We start from the raw sequence: 26,976 nt of genomic DNA, 5'->3' as shown, positions 1-26,976 counted from the left end.
GAAGTCAAGATTAGGGAATGGGTCACTTTAAGGCTGAAATCTGACTTTTCATATGGTTCATTAAATGTGTTACATCAGAGGATTCATCAGGTATGAAAACACAGCATGCAGTTTGAATTATGGCACAGGTGCTCCCCTGAGATGCCCTAAGGATGTCAAGGGCCATGCAGTTTTGTAGCACAGCTTTACTCATCATAGAGACCTCAGAATTCAGTAGGCTAATAGCCTGATTAATATCATTTAAAGCCTATTGAGTGAATTTTGTTAAGGCTTCAGTGTGGGCAATTACACTCTCCAATCCTATTGAATGTGCAAAAGTCGCTGGTAAATGATCATAACAGTGCAATGCAGATTTCTTGACCCATCAGGATCATACCTATGGTAAACTGGTATGGCCGTCTCCAAACTGGTATGTACATGACCTTGAGTCCAAGGGAATTTACAATACTATATTAGTTGGAATACTTATATTAGTTGCAGGCATACAGCATAGTGACACAGTATTTTAATATGTTATACTTCCTTAGAAGTTCTATCAAAATAATGGCTATGAATCCCTGTGCTACACAATATGTTACTTAAGATATTGCTTATCTATTTTAATTTAATTTATTTATTTATTTTTGGCTGCGTTGGGTCTTTGTTGCTGCGCGCGTGCTTTCTCTAGTTGCGGCGAGCGGGGGCTGCTCTTTGTTGTGGTGCGCAGGCTTCTTATTACAGTGGCTTCTCTTGTTGCGGAGCACGGGCCCTAGGCGCGCGGGCTTCAGTAGTTGCAGCACGCGGGCTCAGTAGTTGTGGCTCGCGGGCTCTAGAGCGCAGGCTCAGTAGTTTTGGCGCACAGGCTTAGTTGCTCCGTGGCATGTGGGATCTTCCCGGACCAGGGCTTGATCCCGTGTCCCATGCATTGGCACGTGAATTCTTAAGCACTGCGCCACCAGGGAAGTCGCTGCTTATCTATTTTATACCTAGTAGTTTGGATCTCTTAATATGATATTGCTATCTTGCACCTCCTCCCTTCCTTCTCCCCACTGATATCCTACATTTTTTTTTATCTGTGAGTCTATTTCTCGGTTGCTATATATACTTCTTGGATTTATTTTCTCGATTCCACACACAAGTGATAGCATATAGTATTTGGCTTTGTCTGACGTATGTCACTAAGCATATTGCATGGACTATTATACTCTCAGGATAAACAACAAAGACAGCTGACAAATCTGTTTCTAACATCTTTTCCCCTTACCTTTCTCTGTTTTTGAGGTGGAAATATGAAATTCAAAAATTCTCATTTCTTATTAAAGTTAGCTAATATTCGGAAAAACGTGAAATTATTGTTTTCATGAAAATGGGACACAATCTAAAAATTAACAGGGTTTTGCCTCTCAATCTTCACCCTTCTTAGTCATAAGAAGCCATGTTGCTATAAGGAAAGTGAAGAGGGAATTTTCTGGTGGTCCAGCAGTTAGGACTCGGAGCTTCCACTGCAAGGGCCTGGGTTTGATCCCTGCCGGGGGAACTAAGATCATGGAAGCCACGCAGCATGGCCAGAAAAAATAGTGACGAATAAGTGGTCTTGGAGGTAGAAGGGGCAGAGAACCCACCACATCCCGCATGGCGCCCTCTGGACTTCCCGTTACACGAGAATGATAAACTTCCTACTTCTTTCAGTTACTAAATTCCAGGTGGTTTGTCACTCACAAGTAAAGACTATCCTACCTGACAAATAGGATTTTTACTTTGTGACGGGTATAGAATGGAGCCTTTCAGAAAGAATCTTGAGTTTAAAATTCTGTGGCTTAAAAAAAACTTCACGGGGACTTCCCTGGTGGTCCAGTGGCTAAGACTACATGCTCCCAATGCAGGGGGCCTGGGTTCGGTCCCTGGTCAGGGAACTAGATCCCACGTGCCGCCAACTAAGAGTTTGCATGCGGCAACTAAAGATGCCGCCTGCTGCAACAAAGAACCAGAACCTCTCATTTGTAATACTGGCCTGTGAAATAAAACTGCAGCCATACTTTAGAGATATTGTGTGTTCAGTTCCAGACCAGTGCAATGAAGTGGTTACTGTAATAAAGCGGGTCACAGTACATATTGAAGTTATATTTACACTATACTGTAGACTATAACGGGAACTCTGCTCAATACTCTGTAATAACCTAAATGGGAAAATAATTTGAAAAAGAATAGATACATGTATATGTATAATGGAATCACTCTGCTGTACACCTGAACTAACACATGTTAATCAACTATACTCCAATATAAAAGAAAAATTTAAAAAAAAATACTTCGGGGCTTCCCTGGTGGTCCAGTGGTTAAGGCTCTGTGCTCCCAATGCAGGGGGCCAGGGTTCGATCCCTGGTCAGGGAACTAGATCCCACACGCACGCCGCAACTAAGGACCCTGACTGCCGCAACTAAGACCCGGTGCAACCGAATAAATTAATTAATTAATTTTAAAAACTTTATCGCTGCTCTTGTCAAGGGGGTGGCTGAGTGGATGCAGAGACACAGATCTTTGTGAGGACCCTGACTGCATCTTAGCTGACTAGCAGCACCTGATTCTTATGGGCAAAGAGCTGGCGGGTGGTCGTACTGTCTCAGACCAAAATATCCAGAGTCCACCCTGCACTTGGTGCTTTGCCTGAAGGGCGGCTTCATGGAGCCTTCCCTCAGCAGCTCGCCCAGAAATACAACTGGGACAAGAGGACCTGCCCCACGTGTTATTCTTCCCTGCACCCCTGCCCTGTCATTGCCACATGAAGAACTGTGGCCACACCAACAACCTGGGCCCCAAGAAAAACATCAAATAAGGCCCATTCGCAGTCTACTATTTGCGAGCAGGACGGCCTCCTGTCAAGCAGAAATCTCCCTTTTGGTGACTGAAGCAGCAAACAAACAAAACAACTTACTGCTAAAAAAATGCTGACAGTCGTCGGAGCATCCAGTGAGTCACAGCAGTAACATCAAAATCACTGATGAACGATCACCGTAACAAATAGAATAATGTTAAAAGTTCGAAATATCGTGAAAATCATCAAAACTTGACACAGAGACACCGAGTGACCAAATGCTCTTGGAAAAAGAGCACAAAGATTGGTTCAGGCACGGTTGCTACAAGCCTTCAGTTTCCAAAATGCAGCATCTGTGAAGCCAATGAAGTAAAGTGCAATAAAAAGAGGTATGCTTGGGACTTCCCTGGTGGTCCAGTGTTAAGACTCTGAGCTTCCACTGCAGGGGGTGAGGGTGCGATCCCTGGTTGGGGAACTAAGATCCTACATGCCACACAGCGCAACCAAGAAAAAAACAAGAAAGAAAGAAAGCAAAAAAAAGAGGTATGCTTGTATAAAAATAACAGTTACCATAACAACAATTACATATGATGATAACCCATTTAAAAATGGCAAGAGATACTCATAAAATTAACTATGGATACTGAGTAGTTAAAGAATCGAAAACAATTTGCCTTAAGAGATTATTTTTGCAGTCAGACAACATGGCTTCACATCCTGACCCAGGCACTTGCTGAGGTGGAGTTGAATGAGTCTTTAAACCAGTATTTGTCCTATGTTCTTTCATTTCTGAAATGAGAATAAACATCAGTGTCTTTTTCAGCGATGAAAATTCAATGAGTTATTATGCTTAAAGCATTAATAACAATGATTCTTACTCGAAGTCTGGTAAGAAAGATAATAGAGATTGAAATTAAGGGAATTCCCTGGAGGTCCAGTAGTTAGGACACCGTGCTTTCACTGCTATGAGGTTGGACCCCTGGTCCTGGAACTAAGATCCCACAAGCCACGTGGCGGAGCCAAAAAAAGAAAAAAAAAGCGAAATTAAGATCACTTTTTAAAAATAAATTTATATTAATTTATTTATCTATTTATTTATTTTTGGCTGCGTTCGGTCTTCGTTGCTGCACACGGGTTTTCTCTAGCTGCGGAGAGCGGGTGCTACTCTTCGTTGCGGTGCGCGGGCTTCTCATTGTGGTGGCTTCTCTTGTTGCAGAGCACGGGCTCTAGGCACGCGGGCTTCAGTAGTTGTGGTGCATGGGCTTAGTTGCTCCACGGCATGTGGGATTTTAGTTCCTGGACCGGGGCTCAAACCGGTGTCCCCTGCATTGGCAGGCGGATTCTTAACCACTGTGCCACAAGGGAAGTCCCAAGATCACTTATCAAAGAAAAGTATATTATTTTTGGTTGAGAACAAATTCTAACTGGAGAATATAGGGTGTCAGTTGTCAAGTTGGAAGTAGCACAGATCTTATTTTCTCTGCAAGATACTTTGGCTCTGAATGTCACTACATCACTGGAAAATGGCAGGATAGCTTCCAGGCATTTGGCAATGGAGACTCTCTCCTTGTCACAAACTATAGTTGGAATCTTGGGGTCTTTATTTCTTTTTTAAATAAATAAACTTATTTATTTATTTTTGGCTGTGGTGGGTTTTCGTTGCTGTGCGCGGGCTTTCTCTAGTTGCAGCGAGCGGGGGCTACTCTTCGTTGTGGTGCGCAGCCTCAGTAGTTGCGGCACGCGGGCTCAGTAGCTGTGGCACACGGGCTTGGTTGCCCCATGGCACATGGGATCTTCCCGGACCAGGGCTCGAACCCGTGTCCCCTGCATTGGCAGGCGGATTCTTTTTTTTTTTAATTTTATTTATTTATTTATTTATTTATTTATTTATTTATGGCTGGGTTGGTCTTCGTTTCTGTGCAAGGGCTTTCTCTAGTTGCGGCAAGTGGGGGCCACTCTTCATCGCGGTGCGTGGGCCTCTCACTATTGTGGCCTCTCTTGTTCAAAGCACAGGCTCCAGACACACAGGCTCAGCAATTGTGGCTCACGGGCGTAGTCGCTCCGTGGCATGTGGCATCTTCCCAGACCAGGGCTTGAACCCATGTCCCCTGCATTGGCAGGCGGATTCTTAACCACTGTGCCACCAGGGAAGTCCTTGGGGTCTTTCTATCTCATTCATTCTTAAAATTTCATTCAGTTCATTGCATGCTGGTTCAACTCCACACACTTGATTTTGAAGCACTTAACCACAGCCAACTCCCAAATTAAAAGACTTCAGTTCACCATTTGCCATTCCAGTACTTTCACTGAAGTGAACCCCTAAAGGAACACTCTTTCATCATGTTTATAGTTCACCTAACTTTATACATGTGGATTGTCTCGTCACAAAATTCCCCAAACAACCCACTGATTTACCTCTTGTTGTAAAATGAGAACGTGTGAAATGTAAAGTGTGGGAAAAAAATAATGCTAAGGAAAAATTGTATTAAAATATTTTATTATAGTAGAAAATCAACCATGTAACTTATAGCTTAATACCATACTTGGAAATCAAAATTTTAATACTCTTGGGACTTCCCTGGTCCAGGAAAATCCCACATGCCGTGGAGCAACTAAGCCCCTGAGCCACAACTACTGAGCCCGTGTGCCGCAACTACTGAAGCCCGTGCGCCTAGAGCCTGTGTTCCACAATGAGAGAAGCCACCACAATGAGAAGTCCACGCACTGCAACAAAGAGTAGCCCCTGCTTGCCGCAACTAGAGAAAGCCCATGCACAGCAACAAAGACCCAACACAGCCAAAAATAAATAAATTTAAAAAAAAAGAAAAAGCCCAAGGGCTTCCTCCTTCAATACCAGTTGGGAATTCAAAGCATAAATAGGTATCCACCTATAAGCACCACTCAGGAATCACCTTAAGGTACCAGGCCAGTCAGCATTATCTGTTTCCTCAAATCATTTTTTGAACACCTTGGAATTCTCCCATCTCCCTGGAAAGCTGACAAACATTCTCCTAACATTTCGATGTTAAAATCAGTCTCAATGACCAAACCAATCTTTGGGTGAAGTTCCATCCTAATCCAGTGAATGACCATAACTGCAATTTAGCAACAACAAAAAAAAGTGCTCTGGAGGTGAATATATGAAATTTCTACTTTATCTATCAAACAGAATCTTCCTATCGTATACTGTTCGTTTTTAAAAGTCTTGAATATAGATATTTTCAAATTATTGCACTGAGTGCTTCAGGGACAAAACTGAAATTGCATGATTTTGAAATTTTCTAATATTTTTCGTATGCTTACTATATTCCTATTTTCCCTTCATGGAAATCAGGGTGCATGCTGTGACATTTACTTAGGAACAAAAAAGGACATTAAGAAATACGTTCATATACTGCATATTCAGGAACGGGGAGCAGGTTGTAGGAAGTGCCAAAAAAAAAAATTCCAAAGGTGGAGTCACTTGCCCCTGAGAGGACAAACCCAGACTTAATTGCAGCTTCATCCCTCCCAGAAAAGTGACCTTAAACCAATCACTCTAGAATTTCCTAAACAACACTAGTGAGGTAATAGACAGGAAAAGATTTTGCCCTCCTTTCCCCCAAAAAGGTAACCTTGCCTGACACTATCTTTTAAATTATTGTTTATTTATTTGGCTGCCCCTGGTCTTAGTTGCGGCACCTGGAACCTTTGTTGTGGCATGTGGGATCTTTCAGTTGCGGCACACGGGATCTAGTTCCCTGACCAGGGATCGAACCAGGGCCCCCTGCATTGGGAGCTCGGAGTCTTAACAACTGGACCACCAGGGAAGTCCAGAAACTATCTTTTCTTTAACTAATAACTTTCTTATCCTGCCCAGTATCTGCCTATTAAAGCTTTCCATTTTGTACAGCTCCATGGAGCACCTCTTTTTTTACGAGGTGGAATGCTGCCCAATTCATGAATCATTCAATAACACCAATTTGATTTTTAAATTTGCTCCGTCCAATTTTTGCACAATAATAGAAGTCAGAGTCTGAAATACACTGCTATGATATTTTCATTATACCATCTGAATATTCTGGAACAGAGAGTGGAGAGGAATTACTCAAGTACAAATTATGAGAATTTAATCCCCAAATTGTATGTTGTTTGATTCCATATTGGAAAGAAATTATTGCAGATTCTTTCAATCTTGAGAGCCTAATGGTGCACTGTTAGCTTCTCTTGTAAAGTACTGAGATGGGGAATAACTGTGTTGGTGGAAGCAACAGGATTCATCCAGGGTTGACAAAAGTGATTAAATTTATTAATTAAAACAGGAGACCTACAATACATTCTAAATAAAACACTAGCAAAATGTAATTGCAGCAGTTAAATGCGAATCATACACATACACATAATATTCTGGTTCTTTTGAATAAATTTCCCTCTCAAGATAACTGCTCTCTGTTCAACTTCCAAAAATAAGACTAATTTCTCATTAAACATAGATATATACAATGGTTATGGCCATCCAATGGAGAAAGTGACCAAGTTTTCCCCTGCATTATTTCCACCAATCAGTCCCTAGCAACCTGTCACTTTCCTCCCATGAAAAGCCCAGTCCATTAATGTCCTTCCTGCCCTGTTCAAGGTCAGTTGGTAGACAATTCTGTCCCATAACACAATGTGGGTTATCTACGGAAGGGCTCCCCGAACATAAGCATGATGGGTCATGTCCTAGTTTTACATTATTTTCTGCCCCTCCCTAACGATGATTTACACAATGTTCAATTTAATAATTCAGGGTCCTTATTTTTCCAGGCAACATGGAGGTGAAGGAACCACACCTAATGAAGTTGGCCCTTTCATCCTATTGACTCCTTCCCAGAGACCATCATCAAAGGCCTACACTGAAGGCATAAGATCAACAGATTTCAAACTTCACGTTGAAAGGCATAAATTGTAACGAAGCCTTTTCAAGAAAGTTGAATATTTATAAACTGGAGATAATGGGCCATTTCCACATATATCCTTCTTACCCTCATATATGCATCATGTCATAAGTTTTAACACACTGTGACTTGTAATGATTCTTCAGTATGTAATATCTCAGATTAATCTGGAGAACTACAGGCTTATCTAATCCTAGTATGCATTCTTTTTTTTTTTAATTTTTATTTATTTATGGCTGTGTTGGGTCTTTGTTTCTGTGCGAGGGCTTTCTCTAGTTGCGGCAAGTGGGGGTCACTCTTCATCGCGGTGCGCGGGCCTCTCACTGTCGTGGCCTCTCTTGTTGCGGAGCACAGGCTCCAGACGCGCAGGCTCAGTAGTTGTGGCTCACGGGCCTAGTTGCTCCGCGGCATGTGGGATCTTCCCAGACCAGGGCTCGAACCTGTGTCCCCTGCATTGGCAGGCAGATTCTCAGCCACTGCACCACCAGGGAAGCCCCTAGTATGCATTCTTTGATGTGTGGTCTATTCTAAGAATTGCTCAAAAAGTTCCCCAAATTTATTACATTTGTAAGGGCTCTCCCAAATATGACTTTCATGATGCTCCCTGAGGACGCACTGTTTCTTAAAAGTGTTTCTATGTTCAGAATATCTGTATATTTTCTGACCTGTAAAAATTATTTCATCACACCAAAGGTGTGATCACTTGATGAAAACCTTTACGCATTCATTACATTGGAAAGCTTCTATGTTCCACAGTCTGGATCATCACTTACGAGCATTAGTAAACGTATTCTTTTGTGTGGTTTCTCTCAAAGATAAGTCTTCTGAAGTCTAGTGCACTGTGAGGCCTGGAGAAAGCTTCTGCCCTACATTTCCATGGCTTCTCTTCAATATAGACTCTCTGTTGTTGCTTAATACTTGAACTCAAGGTGAATGTTTTGCCACATCCATTGCATTTGGGAGCTAACACTTCAGTATGTTCCCCGACTTGTGATCTTTGGGTAAAATCCTTGCCACACACAGTACATTTGTGTTGTTTCTCTCCAGGATAAAGATTCTGATATCTAGTGACGAAGGACCAATAATTTGAAACTTTGCCATATTCATTGCATTTTTAAGCATGAGGTATCTGGTGACCCTGAGCTTAAGGCACAACCTAAAAGCTCTGAAAATTCATTACTTTCGTAATGTTTTGTCCAGTGCTTATTACCAAACTACTGGTGAGATGGGAGCCATGAGTATAGGTTTTGCACATTCATGGAATTTGTGAGGTTTCTTTCTAGAATGAATTCATTTTCTAAAGGTCTGACTACACTAAATATATTTACCTGGCTTCTAGCCAGTAAGAATTTTCCCATGAACATTAAAATGTGAACCTATGCTAAAAGCATTGCCACATCGATGATATTTTCAAGGTCTTTCACCAGTATGGACCATCTGATAAGTTAGGCTTGAAAGCACACTCGAGGATTTGCCACACTCATTACATTTAAAAGGTTTCTCTCCTGTATGAATAATTTGGTAGGTCATAAGGTATAAATTTTGACTGAACACATTGAGACAGTCATTACATTTGTAAGGTTTCTTTCCATTATGAATTCTCTGATGGCAAGTGCGGCTGAACGCACAAAAGCTTTGCCAGACTCACACTTGTACGGTTCCTCTCCACGATGAATTCTCCAAAGAACTGTAAGGTGTGAATTTTGAAGACCTTCCAAACATATATCATATTTATATGGTTTCTCTCATGTATGGATTTTCTGATGTGTCGTGAGGGTTGAGACCTGAGTAAAGGTTTTTGCACACGCAATACACTTGAAAGGTTTCTTTACAAAGTGTACTCTCCAATGACTTGTAAGGTGTGAATTTTGACTGAAGGCTTTGCCACAATCACTACATTTGAAAGGATTCTCTCCAGTATGAACCCTCCGATGAATTCGAAGATGTGGTTTTAGACGAAAGACCTTGCCACGCTCATTACATTTATAAGGTTTCTCTCCAGTATGAACCCTCCAATGAATTGCAAGGTTTGAATTACGACTGAAGACTTTGCTACACATATCACATTTATATAATTTCTTTCCTGTATGAATTTTCTGATGTCTAATGAGGTTTGAGCAGTGATTAAAGGTTTTTCCACACTCATTTGTATACGGTTTCTCTTCGGTGTGAATTCGCTGAAGATTTGCAAGGACTGAATTTCGACTGAAGACTTTGCCACATACATCACATTTATATGGTTTCTCTCCTGAATGGATTATTTGATGTTGAGTGAGCTATAAGCCAGGACTAAAGGTTTTGCCACACTCATTACATTTGTAACATTTTTCTACAACTTGACTTTCCTGATGACCCACAAGGTGTGAATTTCAACCAAAGATTTTACCACATATATCACATTTAGATAATTTCGCTCCTGTGTGGATTCTCTGATATCTAGTGAGGTTTGAGCTGTTAAGGAAGGTTTCGTTACACTCGTTACATTTGTAAGGTCTTTTGCTGTGCGCTTTCTGGTCTTCTGGCAGTGTTGGAGGAATGCATAAAATCATTCTCATTTGTATTAGAAATACTGGTTTGAACGGTAAGAGGAATTACGTGAAGTGGTGAAACTGAGGCACTACTGTTGATTTTCTTGTCAGCTAAATTTAAATTTAAATTTATAAATTTTCCCTTCACTTCTCATTATATGGAGTTCATCCTGAAAGCATAATCCAAGCCTATTTCCAATGGGCTTGATTCCCGCATCCCGCCTACAATGGCAATGTCTTCCATCAGAGAGATTTTTGTTATGGGTTATAGGCATTACTTTATAATTTCTTTCATCATCTCTCTGCTGAAACTCAAAGTCATACATATTTTCCTGGATTTCCCTGAGGTAAAAATGTTTGATTTCATGACTTTCAGATCTTCCCAACATCACTGTTTGGAATACTTCTCTTGTATCACTGTTCGTTTTTGGTTGTAACTGCTGGATCACACGTATGAGAGAGATATCTGTAAGATATAAAGAACCATGGTTATCCTATTCATTACAACCTATAAATAAATGTTTCATATTGAATATATATTACACCAAAAGTAACACTTATACCAAACAGAGTTATGAAACTACCCAACAATGATCTTAAAATTTTTAGCAACACTAAAGGAATAGAATTCTTTACTAAAGAAAGAGTAATAACATATAATTCAAGTTCATTTTCAGGTAGCCTTGTTTCACAAATCCTATGTTAAAAACACACAGATTGGACATCAGCTATCAAAGAGAGGGTATTTTTCCACCATGACCCCAAAGCACATACCAATTAACATTAAACATACTGCTGTCTCATAACTGAGAAAAAAATATTATATTAGAGATATATTCTGCATACTTACTATACATACATAAATGCTAAAAAAAGATGTAATGCTAAATAATCCAAACAAGCTAATAAATAATCTAATTAATTGGCTGTTTAGAATTGAAAAATTAATACATAATAGAGAAAATGAAGAATTTGATACAACTTTTTAAATTTTATTTATTTATTTATGGCTGTGTTGGGTCTTCGTTTCTGTGCAAGGGCTTTCTCCAGTTGCGGCAAGCGGGGGCCACTCTTCATCGCGGTGCGCGGGCCTCTCACTATCGCGGCCTCTCTTGTTGCGGAGCACAGGCTCCAGATGTGCAGGCTCAGTAATTGTGGCTCACGGGCCTAGTTGCTCCGCGGCATGTGGGATCTTCCCAGACCAGGGCTCGAACCCGTGTCCCCTGCATTGGCAGGCGGATTCTCAACCACTGCGCCATCAGGGAAGCCCCGATACAAATTTTAAGAAAACAAAATATTTTCCTAAATATCTGCTTTAAAACTATGTACCGGGCTTCCCTGGTGGCGCAGTGGTTAAGAATCCACCTGCCAATGCAGGGGACACGAGTTCGAGCCCTGGTCCGGGAAGATCCCACATGCCGTGAAGCAACTAAGCCCGTGCGCCACAACTACTGAGCCTGCGCTCTAGAGCCTGCAAGCCACAACTACTGAGCCCATGCGCTAGAGCCCGTGCTCCACAAGAGAAGCCACTGCAATGAGAAGCCCGCGCACTGCAATGAAAGAGTAGCCGCCGCTTGCCGCACCTAGAGGAAGCCTGTGCACAGAAACAAAGACCCAATGCAGCCAAAAATAAATAAATAAATAAATTTAAAAAGAAAAAAAAAAGTGATTGTAGGGAGAAGGTAGGATTGCATCTATTACTCTATTTCCTATGTAATGTGTCCAACTGTATATTCCATAAGTTCCATTGTCATGCTTATATTCGAGAAACACATACATAATATTCTAGGAGATTGTGCAAGAATTTTGCTAGCAGAAACCAGAAGGAAAAACCAGGAAAAGGCGACTCAAAAGGAGATGGATGGATGCATTTCTTCTGTACACACACATGCAGATACAAAGAAATCGAATCAACAGTACAGTCAAGTAGGAAGGAGATCATGATTTTGAAACCGAGTCCCCCTACATTTCATTTCCCCTGCCAAGTTTGATTAACCTCTTTATAGAATATTTTATTCCCTTTCTTGTTCCACACCTGCTCCCCTTAAGACTGAGGGTATCAAAAAGGGTGGGGGGGATTGAGACTGAGGAAGACCCTGTGGGACCCTGCCAGCCTTTCCATGTCCCCGTTTCTTGTTCATAGAAAAAGGCTTAGTCTCCTAGACTTTACCGGAGATCCAAAGAGCAGATTCAAGCCGTTACTATTAGGAGAGTGAGGGAACGCAGAAACAAAGGAAAAGCAAGTCCAGCACAATCTTTAAGGTAGCTTAAACCGATACCTTGCTTTATGACCCCTAACTGCGGCTTCAACCAGTTGTGAACAACATTGTCACGGGGCCCTGGAGACAGGCTTTTGTGACAGTCCTCAAAACCAGAACAAAAACCTGGAAAGACATATAGGTGAGGCACTCGTGATACTTTCTATCTTGTATCCTACAGCCTGCTGACCACCCTACTGAGTAGGTTCAAGTGGTGACTCTGAATGCAGTAGGATGATATTGCAACACATGAGGGAAAGTGTTCTCCATCAGTAATTTTCTGTTACCCAGTAAACCCATTCCCCAGAGAGTCCACCAAAAGTTGTCCACAAACTACAGGTGGATTATCACAGCAAAGGAACTGGAAAAATCATCAGTCCTTAGGACTATGTAATTCAAAAGCACATTTAAGAGGCAAATCGTACTAACTTAGGAAAATAAGAAATCAGGAAGAGTACACATTCCCAGACTAGGCAGAGCAGTACAAGAGCCAAAAAATTACAAGATATGGGAGTCAGATACTCGAGGACCTTGAGATGAAACCAGGGGCTCGACCCACAGATGCCAAGCTAAGACCTGAAAGATTCATATATGCTCCCCATGTAGGACTGGGGATCAAAAAGAGGATCTCTTGGGACTTCCCTGGTGGTACAGTGGTTAAGAATCCGCCTGTCAATGCAGAGGACACGGGTTCGAGCCCTGGTCTGGGAAGATCCCACATGCCATGGAGCAACTAAGCCCGTGTGCCACAACTACTGAGTCCGCGTGCCGCAACTACTGAGGCCCACGCGCCTAGAGCCCATGTTCCTCAACAAAGACAAGCCACCTCAATGAGAAGCCCGTGCACTGCAATGGAGAGTAGCCCTCGCTCACTGTAACTAGAGGAAGCCCACGCACAGCAACAAAGACCCAAAGTAGCCAAAAATAAATAAGTAAATTTAAAAAGAAAAAAAAGAGAGAGGATCTCTCTGTCCACTGACCTTAGTTTTCCTAACTAACAATACAGAAGAACCACTCCATCTCCCTGTTACACACAACCCTGAAGGGCATGGCAAAAGCAGAACACAAGAAATGGCTGAGGGATCTAAACAAGCAGACAGGGCTTTAGACAGCTCCATGCAGGTTCTGAGGTGGCAGATGAGTCAAAGAGCAGCCGGTGTTTTCCCATCTTCTGATTACGTCTTCCAAGTACAGCAACTCTGATCAAACTCAGAGGCTCAGGGGTGGGACTCCAGAGGCATCAGCTCTGACCTACAGGGACTAATTGAGCATCCAGTGGAATCAAGACCAGAAGGAGAGATGAAGGGGCAAGAGACCCTGAAAAAACAGCCCGCCTCGTGCTCCTCAGTCAGGCAACAACCAGTGCACAGGAGCCAGATGGTGAGTGTTGTGGATCCTGATAAAGGCCTTGCCTCTGTCTCTGTAGGAGCTGCAGCCCCACTGGAGGGGGAAAGAACACATTTCACGTGCAGAAGGACAAGAGGGATAAGTTACGGAGAAGAAAAATTTCCTCTGAGAGTTTTCAATAAATAAAATTCAGTTTTCCCAAAGAACTCTCTACCCTGAGAAGAGGTTCCCAAACACTACTAGATGTCGTGGCTTTCTCTCTGCCTTGAGATCCCACCTGTGTTCACACTTTTCACACATTCCCACCCATTTGGTTTTTTGCTATTTTCACACCACTCACCAGAGCCCTGGGCTCTTTCTCTTGCTCTAAAATGGAGATAATGTTCAGATCAGAAATAGAAATTCCTGCTTATCAGAACAAAGAAATGTATAGTGGGACTTCCCTGGTGGTGCAGTGGTAAAGAATCTGCCTTCCAATGCAGGGGATGTGGGTTCAATCCCCGGTCAGAGAACTAAGATCCCACATGCTACAGGGCAACTAAGCCCACACGCCACAACTGCTGAGCAAGTGCGTCTCAACTAGAGCCCGCGTGCTGCAAACTACAGAGCCCACGCGCTCTGGAAACCGTGCAGCACAACCAGAGAGAAGCGTGCTTGCCGCAATGAAGAGCCTGCGCTCCACGATGAAAGATCCCACGTGCAGCAACTGAGACCCCAAGCAGCCAAAAGTAAAAAATTAATTACTTAATTAGAAAAAAAAAAATGTAAAGTGCTGTGGTTTTTCCAAAATCACAGTGCTTTGTTCAGCAGAGTAGTGAAGACATGACAGCTGTTCCTGGAAAAATATTTCAAACATTCACCCACTGCTTGCCTTCTTCTAAATGCATAGGGAACAGTGTAATACATATATCTAACTCTCTTCCAAGAAATACTGAGTCAAAAGCAAAGGGTACAAAACAGGAAATCAGACATTTTTTAAAAGTCTGCCATTGTGAAATAGAGACACAGATGTAGAGAATAAACGTATGGACACCAAGTGGGGAAAGCAGTGGTGTGGTAGGGGTGGTAGTGTGATGAATTGGGCAATTGGGATTGACATGTACGCACTGATGTGTATAAAATTGATGCCTAATATAAGAACCTGCTGTATAAAAAAATAAATAAAATTAAATTAAAAAATTTAAAAAACAAAGAAATACAACATGGCAGAGATGTCAAAGATAAAATGGGCCTTGAGCAAGTTTAAGAGATGTATTTGTTAATGTCTCCTAAGAAGGGCCTAAAGTCAGTGCTTAATAATTCTAGTTTATGTCTTTTAATGTGATTTAAAAAAAAAAAAAAAGTCTGCCATTGAGCGCTTTTTTTTTCCAATTTATTTTATTTTTATTTATTTATTATTTTTTGGCTGTGTTGGGTCTTCGTTGTTGTGCACGGGCTTTCTCTAGTGATGGTGAGCGGAGGCTACTCTTCGTTGCAGTGCACAGGCTTCTCATTGCGGTGGCTTCTCTTGTTGCGGAGCACAGGCTCTGGAGCATGTGGGCTTCAGTAGATGCAGCGCGTGGGCTCAGGAGTTGTGGCTCGTGGGCTCTAAGGCGCAGGCTCAGTAGTTGTGGCACACAGGATTAGCTGCTCTGTGGCATGTGGGATCTGCCCGGACCAAGACTTGAACCCGTGTCCCCTGCATTGGCAGGCGGATTCTTAACCACTGCACTATGAGGGAAGCCCTGCCATTGAGCTTTATATATAATTAAGCTCTAGAACAACCTCTGATGTAACACGAAAGGCACAGATCATCTGAAGAAAGGGTCAGTTTAAACTCATGATGTTGCATGATGTCTGAGTCTCCAAGGGGCCCCCCAAGAGGCACATAGGGGAAAATGCATAACACAAAAGGGCAGATCCCAACATCTAGAGAGAAGTTATCCTCACCCACGGAGATCGGGTTCCTGTAGGTCTCCAACATCACGTCTCTGTACAAGGCCCTCTGAGCAGGGTCCAGGCATTCCCACCCCTCCTGAGAGAAATCGATGGCCACATCTTTGAAAGTCAGCTGTTCCTGAAACAAAAACATTTCTGGGGTGGGGGGGATGTTGGATAAATTAGGAGTTTGGGATTAACATATACACACTACTATAAATAAAACAGATAAACAGGAAGGATCTACTGAATCGCACAGGGAGCTATACTCAATATCTTGAAATAACCTATAATGGAAAAGAATCTGAAAAAAGAATATATATACAGCTGAATCACTCTGCTGTACACTTGAAACTAAGACAACATTGTAAATTAACTATACCTCAATTAAAAAAAAAATTTTAACCAAGTGGCCATGAGGATAGTTTTTATCTTTATAAAAACTGAAATGAGGAGAAAGGTGTAAGGACTGATTCTGTCTGTTGACGTATATATTCTGAAAGATACACGTTATGGTATTTGGACCAAATTATGTATCTTTAATTTTAATTTCTTATGCTTTTTCATAACAGACTATGATATCCTCCAATTAATACAGATTTTTCATCTTTGTGGACAACTATAAAACACATAGAAACATAACTCAAGAATGGGTTGTCTGTGCAGAAGTGCTAGATATTATGTTCTAAACACTGACTGATATTCAATAGCCAGATGAGCTCCAGTATGAGTGCTGTCTTCAGACATGACGAAGTCCACCGTGGCTTTAGAGAAAGGTCAAAATCCTCAGTTATGATAATGATAACAACAGCAATGACTAAAAGTGCTTGAACACTTCCAATATGTAAACATTACTCTAAATAAGTACTTTACAGGTATGAATTGTTATCAACATAACAGGTCATTAGGAAAAGACCTGTTCCCATCTTATAGAGGAGAAAACTGTGTCAGAGACACTCTGAGGTCTCGGGTCAAGAAGCTAAGAAATGATACTGCAAGCACATCAACTCAGAGGGTTGGGCTTTGGAACTCAAGCTAAAAAATAGAAGAGTTTAGTAATAGAGCATTAAAAGTACATTGACATGGGCTTCCCTGGTGGCGCAGTGGTTGAGAATCTGCCTGCCAATGCAGGGGACACGGGTTCGAGCCCTGGTCTGGGAGGATCCCACATGCCGCAGAGCAGCTGGGCCCGTGAGCCACAACTACTGAGCCTGCGCGTCTGGAGCCTGTGCTCCGCAACAAGAGAGGCCACGAGAGTGAGAGGCCCGCGCACCGCGATGAAGAGTGGCCCCCGCTTGCCAAAACTAGAGAAAGCCCTCGCACAGAAACGAAAGACCCAACACAGCAAAAATAAATAAATAAATAAATTAATTAAAAAAAAAAAAAAAAAGTACATTGACAGGGACTTCCCTGGTGGTCCAGTGGCTAAGACTCGGCACTCCCAATGAAGAAGGCCCAGGTTCCATCTCTGGTCAGGGAACTAGATCCCACATGCCGTAACTAAAAGTTCGCATGCCACAACTAAAGATCCCACAGGCCACAACGAAGATATGAAGATCGAAGATCCTGTGTGCGGCAACTAAGATCCGGCACAACTAAATAAATAAATAAATAATTTAAAAGTTGTTAAAAACAAAAAAGTACGTTGACAGAGGGTTCCCTGAGAAAACTTAAAATAAGTTCAAGGGACTTCCCTGGTGGCACAGTGGTTAAGAATCCGCCTGCTGATGCAGGTGGTGTGGGTTCGATCCATGGTCCAGGAAGATCCCACATGCCGTGGAGCAACTAAGCCCGTGCACCACAACTACTGAGCCTGTGCTCTAGAGCCTGCGTGCCACAACTACTGAGCCTGCGAGCCACAACTACTGAAGCCCGGGCGACTAGAGCCCATGCTGTGCAACAAGAGAAGCCACTGCAATGAGAAGCCCATGCACTGCAACGAAGAGTAGCCCCCACTCGCCGCAACTAGAGGAAGCCCACACAGAGCAACGAAGACACAACACAACCAAAAATAAAGTAATTTAAAAAAAATAAAGAAGTTCAAGGTGAACAACATGGAACAGCATGAAAGGTCACTATATATGTGGGCCCACACAAACACACATACATACACAGAAAATGTTAGTGATCTTCCTACTATTTAAACCATTAACATGATAGTGTAGGAAAAATTCAAGGCCAGGGAATATAGTGAAGATATAATTTCAACTACAAAAGATATATACTTTTGAAATCATGAGAAGTGATTGCAACTGATGTCAAAAAAGTTTTTTTAAAGGATTAAAAGGGAGTACTATGAACAATAATACCTACACATTACATAATCTATAAGATACAGGTAATTTCGTAGAAACATAAACCTACTAAGTTGGAAACATTAAGAAATAAAAAATCTGAACAGAATTATAACTAGACAGATTCAAGTAGTAATCAGAAACCTCAGCCCTCTGCCCTCTCCCCCCCGCCAGGGTCCCCAGGCTGCTGGGTTTGTGCTGTAGCCACTGGATCCCAGCAAACACACAGAAACCCTGAGATGGACAAGCAGGGCCTGGAGAGGGGAAATCTGACTCCAGTTTCTCCCAGGCCATCAGGAGAGGAGCCTGAAGGATCTGGGGCCTCTGGGAAAGATGCAGTTCTCCAACTTGCCAGATGATGAGGATCACCTGTTTACAAATGCAGTTTTGCAGGCGATGTCCCCAGGGAGGCCAATTCAAGGGAGCTGGGGCAGGCAGGGGGTTGGGTTTGTCCCAGCCTCCAGCAGTTTATGTCTTCAGGCAAGTTTGGGAACTGCTGAGAGTGGTTCAAAGAGCCAGGGCTCTAGCGGAGCCATCTAGACTCCCACCTAGGGTTCCCCAGGTCACACTACCAGAGTGACCTCTGGTAGTCAATGTCCTTAACTCCTTTGGGTTTCAGTTTCCTCCTTGGGAAATGACAGAATGAGATTTGCAGGTTCAGCACTTAGCCTTGTACCTGGCACAAAGGAAGCAAGAACAGATATTAGGCAATAATCCCCACTGTTATCTTCGGCAGCTGTGGGCTGGAGCAGGGTGGGGAGCACGAGGTGGCTCCGGGTGACCGGCCTACCAGGCCTGCTCACTTCCTACACGCCTCTGCAGTAAGCTCTCCTGAGAAGCAGCAGAGTGGTGCAAGGGGGACAGATGGGCCCCCTGGAATTCCAGCTGCCCTGCTACCCCACTGTGAGATCTGGGTGGACCACTTCTGTGTGCCTCAGTCTCCTCTTCTGCCCTCAGTGAGAAATAATCGTGCTTACCTCATATGCTTGATATGCCTGGCACCTAGAAATCTTTGAAGAATTGTTAGCTAATATTATTACTGTACCCTTTAATCAATTGATAAGACATTTTTTAGCATCTTTGTTGGAGTGTAGTTGCTTTACAGTGTTGTGTTGGTTTCTGCTGTATGGCGGAGTGGGTCAGCTATATGTATGCATGTGTCCCCGTGTCCCCTCCCTCTTGTGTCTCCCTCCCACCCTCCCTATCCCATCCCTCTGGGTGGTCACAAAGCACCGAGCAAAAAAATAAATAAATAAATAAATAAAAACCTCAAAGAAAAACTCAGGAAGAGATGTCTTTAACTGCATAATTCTACCAAACATTTACAGCAGAATTACCACTAATCCTGCTAAAAATCTTACAAAGAGTTGAAGAGAAAACACTGCCAAACTCATTCTATGTGGCCAGCATGACTGTGATACCACAGAGCATCACATAAGAAGAAAGGAAAACCAGGGCTTCCCTGGTGGCCCAGTGGTTAAGAATCCACCTGCCAATGCAGGGGATACGGGTTCAGCCCTGGTCCGGGAAGATCCCACATGCCGTGTAGCGACTAAACCAGTGCGCCACAATTACTGAGCCTGTGCTCTAGAGCCCGCGAGTCACAACTACTGAGCCCGTGTGCTACAACTAATGAAACCCACGCACCTAGAGCCCATGCTCTGCAACAAGAGAAGCCACCGCAATGAGAAGCCCGCACACCGCAACCAAGAGTAGCCACGCTCACCACAACTAGAGAAAGCCCGTGCACAGCAACGAAGACCCAACGCAGCCAAAAATAAATAAATAAAATTAAAGAGATTTATGTAAAAAAAAATAAAGACAACGGGACACTCTCTCCAAAAAGAACTGCCACACACAGACACACACCCAATTTGACCAATCATTTCATGGGTCACCGTTGCTCACACTCAGAATTTCTGGTCTATTCTCTCATCTCCATTTTACAAGTGGGCTCCCCGAGGGCCAGAGGGGAGATATTTCTGAGAAGGTCTGAATTCAGTGAAGAGAACCATGTGGAACTGAATTCTGAAAAGCTTCCTGAAGGACCAGTGGGCAAAGTTTCTCCTTACCGTCCATCCCACTTAAAACACAGGGATGGGGACTTCCCTGGTGGTCCAGTGGTTGAGAGTCTACCTTCCAATGCAGGGGACGTGTGGGTTTGATCCCTCGTCCGGGAAACTAGGATCCCACATGCCGCGAGGCAACTAAGCCTGCGTGCCTCAACTACTGAGCCTGCACGTTCTGGAGCCCGTGCTCCACAACGAACGGCCCTGCATGCCTCACTAAGACCCAACGCAGCCAAATAAGTAAATAAATAAATAAATATTTTAAAAAATAAAAAACACAGGGACGATCTTGCATATTGCTGAGCAAAGGAAACTTCTCTTGCAAGGTCTGATCACACTGATACCAAGCAATTAATTCTCCTTTCTCAGAAAATCAAAGAAAAATATTTTAAAAACACAGAATTGCAAAACCATTGCTGCTGGTGGGGAAAACACTGAAAGGGGTCAGCTTAGAAATAAGCTGTGAGCAAACTTCTTCATCATAAACAGAGGGGCTCCGTTGGAAGGTTTCACATCATTCCAGCCCATCCTTCCTCACTTGCACAGAACAGTCAAGAGGGCCCTGAGGGAAACATCTTTATAACACCTCACAGCTCACAATTTTAATAGATCACACAAAAAGGAAGAAAATGGAATATGAGACTAACTGGTTAAACTAGGTTTTGGCTGTTAATATACACGGTCATTGATATCTTTACCAAGTACTCATCAAAATAGCCTAAAATTATTTATTAGTTACCAAGGAACTTTTCCCATATAGAAGATAAAGAGGAAAAAGCAGGCAGGCCTCAAAGGAACCTGAAACATACTTTTTTTTGTTTTAAAAACACATTTTTAAAAGAAATAATTTGTTAATTTTTTTCATCTAAAAATTCTGCTGTTAAAGTTTTTAAAAATTGAGACTATAATGTTTAGAAAAGAATGATATGAGTTAATTATAGACCACCAAAAATTATTCCAGAAATACATACTTAGTTACAGGAAAGGAGAAACTGAATGAACTAAGATTTATTCCAACTTCCAAAAAAACTTATACAGAATAGAGAAAGAAAAACTAAATGCATTACACACACAAAAATACTTTAAATAAATGTTCCTCTAACAAGGCACCATGTAGTGACAGAGTCAGTCATTTCTTGCCCCAGGTGTCCTCTCCCCTGACCTCTACTCCACGCCAGGAAAAGGGAAGGGGGTGACCCACAACTAAGGGAATCAAGTCACTGCCCCCTGGCTGAATAGGGATTGCAAACGGAAGTTATCTTCTCATATAAAGAATTACAAAATGCATAAGCCTGTAGACAGCAGTTTTGCAATTCTCATCCTCATTTGTATAATTTGAACAAATTTTAAATGTACTATATTCTAAAGCCACAAATCATATATCACGACATCATCCATATCCAAACAACTCACCGTCCATCTGCGTCCAGCTCCCACCACCTACCGGCACTACTGTGTGTTACCATTTCATTCCGTTTATCTGTCTCCCTATTTCTTTCTCTGCCTACGTCTTTTTGCTCCCCTCCGCTCTCCTGCCGTTCCTGCCCGCGTCTCTATTTCCTCCCTCACACCTGCCCTGCCCCACTCTGCACCCTGTTCCCCCTTGTTCCTCTTTCTCGCCCGCCTCCGCTCCCTCTCTACCCTCTGGGTTACACCTCTTCTAGTGCCCTTAACTTCCGCTCCTCCCCACTCCCCGGCACTGCAGTTGGCGACGCTTCCTTCCTGCTGTCTTCCTCTGCTCTTCGTGTCCCCCTCTGTCCTCTTTCTCTCCCAGCGCCTGGTGCTCTGAAAGCCTCGGTTCCACCTTTTCTCCTCTCCCGGACTCACCGTGCGGAGTGGGTCACCACTGCTGCCCTCCCTCCTCCCGCTGATCCAGGGCTCTCGCCGTGCTGCTCACCCGGAGATCCGCCTTTTTTTATTTACTTCTCTATTTTATTCGCCCGCTAGTTTCAAGGCTAAATCTATTTCATTTCACTTTCTCTTTGCAAGTCCCTCAGCCGCCGTCTAAGTTCCCATTGGTTCTCCCTCATTCTTTTCTCCCTCTCAGTTTTTCTATCCCTCTCTCGGTCGCTCTGTCTCTGCTTCTCCTGATCCCCCTTCGCCCCCATATTTAGAAAGATGGGGAGTGAATAAGATGCCCGCCTACCGCAAGAGACCATTTTCCACCTGAGTTGAACTTGGGACGGAAGAACCATGGGCGTCCACAAGGCTGGCCCAGGTCACGTCCCCCTACGCGGGGTGAGGGGAAGGGCTGACCAGGAAGGGGAGGCCAGAGAAGCAGAAGGACCGGTCTGAGGAGGAGGCGAGGACAGAGGGGCGGGGAGGGAGGAAGGGGGTCTCAGGAGAGGGGCGGGCTCTGCAGAACCCCAGGACCGGGGAGAGGACGCGGCCTCGCCGGGAGCGGGGCGGCCGGCGCTGCCCTCCAGGGGCCGAGAGGGCGAGGCTGGGGGTGGGGCGGAGGGCGAATCCACCCCGCGGTCAAGGACTTCACAAGGGGAGGCCGAGACAGTTAACAGGTTTTAAGCAGCGAAGTGTTGCGAAAGGCGTTGTCTACCTGGACGGAAGGTATTAAAAACCAAGGGCAAGGACCATCCTCAGAGAAATCTATAACCCGAAGAGAAAAGATCCCCGAAAAGATTCAGACCGGCTAGATCTGAATTTACCTGGAGTAAATTCAGGGGCGGGTGTGGGGATTTTAGGTCCGTAGTCACTCACAAGACCCTGAGGAGGGAGTAAGAGAGGCCCCGCCACGCGGATTTGCCCTAGAAAGGAGAGACTCACGCTGTGTCTTATGACCCTGTCTCCGCCGTATCCGCTTCCAGGTCCTCTGGAAATTGCGCCCGCGATTAGAAGCAGGGCCTCCGGGGGGCGTGGCCGGGGCGGAGCGCTTCCAACGAGGAGCGGGAGGAGGAGGGAGCCCAGGTCTGAGAAGGGGGAGCGAGACGTCCGGGCAGGGGGCGGGCACCGAAGGTGCTTCCCAGTAACTTCACGTGCTTAGTTTAAGTGACTGTAATAGTTTTAAGATAAAAAGCTTACACTTGGGAACTTCCCTGGTGGCGCAGTGGTTAAGAATCCACCTACCAATGCAGGGGACACGGGTTCAAGCCCTGGTCCGGGAAGATCCCACATGCCGCAGAGCAACTAAGCCCATGGGCCACAACTACTGAGCCTGTGCTCTAGAGCCCGCGAGCCACAACTACTGAGCCCACGTGCCACAACCACTGAAACCCGCACGCCTAGAGCCCGTGCTCCGCAACAAGAGAAGCCACCGCAATGAGAAGCCTGCGCACCGCAACAAAGAGTAGTCCCCCCACTCAGCATAACTAGAGAAACCTCATGCACAGCAACGAAGACCCAACACAGGCAAAAATAAATAAATAAATTTATTTTTTAAAAAAGAAATCATTGTGGAATAAATACTCATTAAAATAAAAAAAAAAAAAAGCTTACAGTTGTGTGGGCCAGTTAGGTCGGAAACTAAGATGTTTCCTCTTAAGATGAAAATGGTGTAAGTAAGGGAATATCCTGTTGGGCCAGTGGTTAGGACCTTGGTTAGGGAACTAAGATCCTGCAAACTGCACAGCTGAACCAAAAACCAAAAACAAAACAAAAACAACAGGAAAACACCACACACACACACACACAAAACAAAAACCCGTCAATGTCTTTTTGGCAAGAGTTTGCTTTCAAGTCCTGCTAGTGAGACTGAAGCAAGTTGTGGCATGTGAACTCTTAGTTGCAGCATGCACGTGGGCTCCAGTTCCCTGATCAGAGATTGAACCCGGGCCCCCTGCATTGGGAGCGCGGAGTTTTATCCACTGCGCCACCAGGGAAGCCCCCTGTATATTGTTTATTCTTAAAAGGAAACTGAAGAACACTGACCTTTTCAAACTATTTCACTAAGCATTCCAAGCACAAAAATGACTGTTCTACTTTTAATGATTTCTGAAAATCTTTTATATTTTTGGTTTACTTCCTATATTCCTATTTTCACTTCATGTAAATCAAGGTTTATGCCATGGTTTTTACTCTAGCACACACACAAAAAAACCCACATAAAATATATTCATATAGTGCATATTCGTGTAAGTATGTCAGGTTTTAGGTGGTGTGAAAAAGGAATAACAAGGCCAAGGCAGAGTCCCTTCACCCCAGGACAGCAAACCAAGTCTTAATTGTAGTTTCATCCCTCCCTAGAACATGGCCTGAAACCAGTAACTGCAATTTCCAGATCAACACTAGTGAGGTTATCTACAGAATAAGACCTCAGCTGCACGACTACCCAAAATAGGAGACCTAGCCTGAAACAATCCTTTTTAATTTTTTTTGTGCCAGTACGTTTCTTGTCTAACCCACTTTCTCCCTACAAAAGCATTCATAATTGTACAGCTCCTTGAGCACCACCCTATTTACTAGGTGGCATGCTGCCCTATTCATGAATCATTCAACAAAGCCAATTAGATGTTTTTTAAAATTAATTAGTCTGTGTGGAGTCTTAGTTGCAGCACGCATGATCTTCGTTGTGGCACATGGGATCCTTCATTGCGGCGCATGGGCTCTACAGCGTGGGGGCTCAGTAGTTGTGGCACCTGGGCTCTCTAGCTGTGGCGCACGGGCTTAGTTGCCCTGTGGCATCTGGGATCTTGGTTCCCCGACCAGGGATTGAACCCACGTCCTCTGCATTGGAAGGCAGATTCTTAACCACTGGACCAGTAGGGAAGTCCTAGCCAATTAGATCTTTAAATTTACTCAGTTCCATTTTTGCACATTAATGGAAGTCAGCCTCTAAAATGCACTGCTATGGTATTTTCACTATAGCCATCCTAATATTCTGGAATAGAGTGTGGAGAGAATAACTAAAGTACAAATTATGAGTATGTAATCTCCCCAAGTATGCTGCTTGATTCCTTCATGGAAAGAAATTGTTACAGATACTTTCAGCCCTGAGAGCCTAATAGTGCATTCTTAGTTTCTGTAATATATTACTGAGGTGGGATAAAACTGTGTTGGTAGAAGGAACATGATTAATCCGTGGTTAAGAAAAAAGTGATTTATTAAATAAGAGACCTATCATACATTCTGAATAAAACAGCAGCAGCAATTAAATGTGAATCATATAACTACAAATACTATTTGGTTTGTTCTGATTAAATTCCACTCTTAGTTAACTGCTTTCTATTCAATTTCCAAGAATAAGACTAATTTTTCAGACTTTCCTGGTGGTGCAGTGGTTAAGAATCCACCTGCCAATGCAGGGGACAGGGGTTCGAGCCCTGGTCCTGGAATATCCCACATGCTGCAGAGCAACTAAGCCCGTGCACCACAACTACTGAGCCTGTGCTCCAGAGCCCATGCTCTGCAACAAGAGAAGCCACCGCAATGAGAAGCCTGCACACCACAACAAAAAGTAGCCCCCGCTCGCTGCAACTAGAGAAAGCCCACGTGCAGCAACGAAGACCCAATGCAGCCAAAAATAAATTTATTGAAAAAAAAGACTAATTTTCATTAACCATTGCCATTCAATGGAGAATGTAACCACCATTTCCAGTGCGTTATTTCTAACAAATAACGAGTCCTAGTAACCTGTCACTCTCCTCCCATGAAAAGTCCAGTCCTTAATGCTTGATCTGTTCATGGACAGTTGGTAGAACATTCTGTACTATAACCCCCTGTAGCCTATCTATGGATGGGTTCCTTGAACATAAGCATGATAACTGATATCATAGTTTTACATTATTCTCTGCCCTTCCCTGATTCTAATTCATTCAACATTGAGTTACATAACTCTGTATATTTTTTTTTTTGGCCAGGTGAGGTCTTAGTTGTGGCACGTGGGATCTTCATTGAGGCATGCAGGATCTTTCGTTACAGCAGACTGGGTCTTTGTTGTGGCAGGTGGGCTTCTCTCTAGTTGTGGCATGAGGGTTTTCTCTTCTCTAGTTGTGGCATGCAGGCCCCAGGGTGCATGGGATCTGTAGTTTGTGGCACGCAGGCTCTCTAGTTAAGAAGCGCAAGCTCAGTAGTTGCAGCGCGTGGGCTAGTTTCCCCACGGCATGTGGGATCTTAGTTCCTTGACCAGGGATTAACCCACGTCCCCTGCACTGGAAGGTGGATTCTTTACCACTGGACCACCAGGGAAGTCCTTTGGTATTGTTTTTCCTAGAAAGGTGGATATGAATGAACCACACCTAGTGAATTTGGCCCCTCTGTCTTGACTCCATCCCAGAGACCATCAGGAAATTCCTGTAATAAAGGTATAAAATCAAAAGACTTCAAACCTTAGCTTGAAATTCATAAAGTAGCAATGCAGCCTTTTCAAGAACACTCAAATGAAATACTCTATATTTTATTAGAACAGAATGGGCCATTTCCACATGTCCTTGCTGCAGTGATACACACAACATGTCATAAGTTTTAATATTTTGTGACTTGTAATTATTCTGTAGTATGTAACATCTCAGGTTAATCTCAGAGAAGTAAAGACAGTTATTCCTAGTATGGATTATTGGATGTATGGTGTGTTGTAAGAATTGGCCAAAAAATTTACACATTCATTACATTTGTAAGGATTCTCCCCAACATGAATTCTTTGGTGAATCTTAAGAACACACTGTTTCTTAAAGGTATTTCCACGTTTAGTATATCTGTATAGTTTCTGTCCTGCATGAATTCACTCATTACACCCAAGATGTGAATACTTGATTAAAAAAACTTTACAACATTCATTACATTTGCAAGGTTGCTCTTCAATGTAACTTTATTTTTTTGGCTGCTTTGGGTCTTCGTTGCTGCACACGGACTTTCCCTAGTTGCGGCAAGCAGGGGCTAGCTACCCTTCATTGCGGTGTGCAGGCTT

General features: G+C 43.4%; 3 protein-coding genes across 4 annotated transcripts in view; 2 read left to right on the top strand and 1 right to left on the bottom strand.

Moving 5' to 3' along the window:
* LOC309648134 (zinc finger protein 610-like) overlaps positions 1-26,976 on the top strand; it is a 412,471-nt gene that overhangs the window by 305,145 nt on the left and 80,350 nt on the right. The window lies entirely within an intron of this gene.
* Positions 1-26,976, top strand: part of LOC309648189 (uncharacterized protein) — a 284,457-nt gene that overhangs the window by 195,361 nt on the left and 62,120 nt on the right. The window lies entirely within an intron of this gene.
* LOC309648297 (zinc finger protein 665) lies at positions 6,957-26,306 on the bottom strand. 2 transcript variants are annotated; one of them, XM_082436800.1, is made up of 3 exons: positions 22,784-22,881; positions 15,770-15,913; positions 6,957-10,701 (listed from the first exon to the last, which is right to left on the bottom strand). In XM_082436800.1, the coding sequence occupies exons 2-3, from the start codon at positions 15,909-15,911 to the stop codon at positions 10,343-10,345; spliced, it is 501 nt and encodes a 166-aa protein (XP_082292926.1). In that variant the 5' UTR covers positions 15,912-15,913; positions 22,784-22,881; the 3' UTR covers positions 6,957-10,342. The 2 variants fall into 2 exon arrangements, with proteins under 2 accessions (XP_082292926.1, XP_082292925.1); XM_082436799.1 differs by lacking the exon at positions 22,784-22,881 and adding an exon at positions 22,902-26,306 and having other exon boundaries at positions 6,958-10,701.

This window comes from Balaenoptera physalus (genome assembly GCF_965194825.1).
Source record: "Balaenoptera physalus genome assembly, chromosome: 19".
In the NCBI taxonomy this organism is placed as follows: Eukaryota; Metazoa; Chordata; class Mammalia; order Artiodactyla; family Balaenopteridae; genus Balaenoptera; species Balaenoptera physalus.
This window is presented reverse-complemented; position numbering and strand designations above follow the sequence as displayed.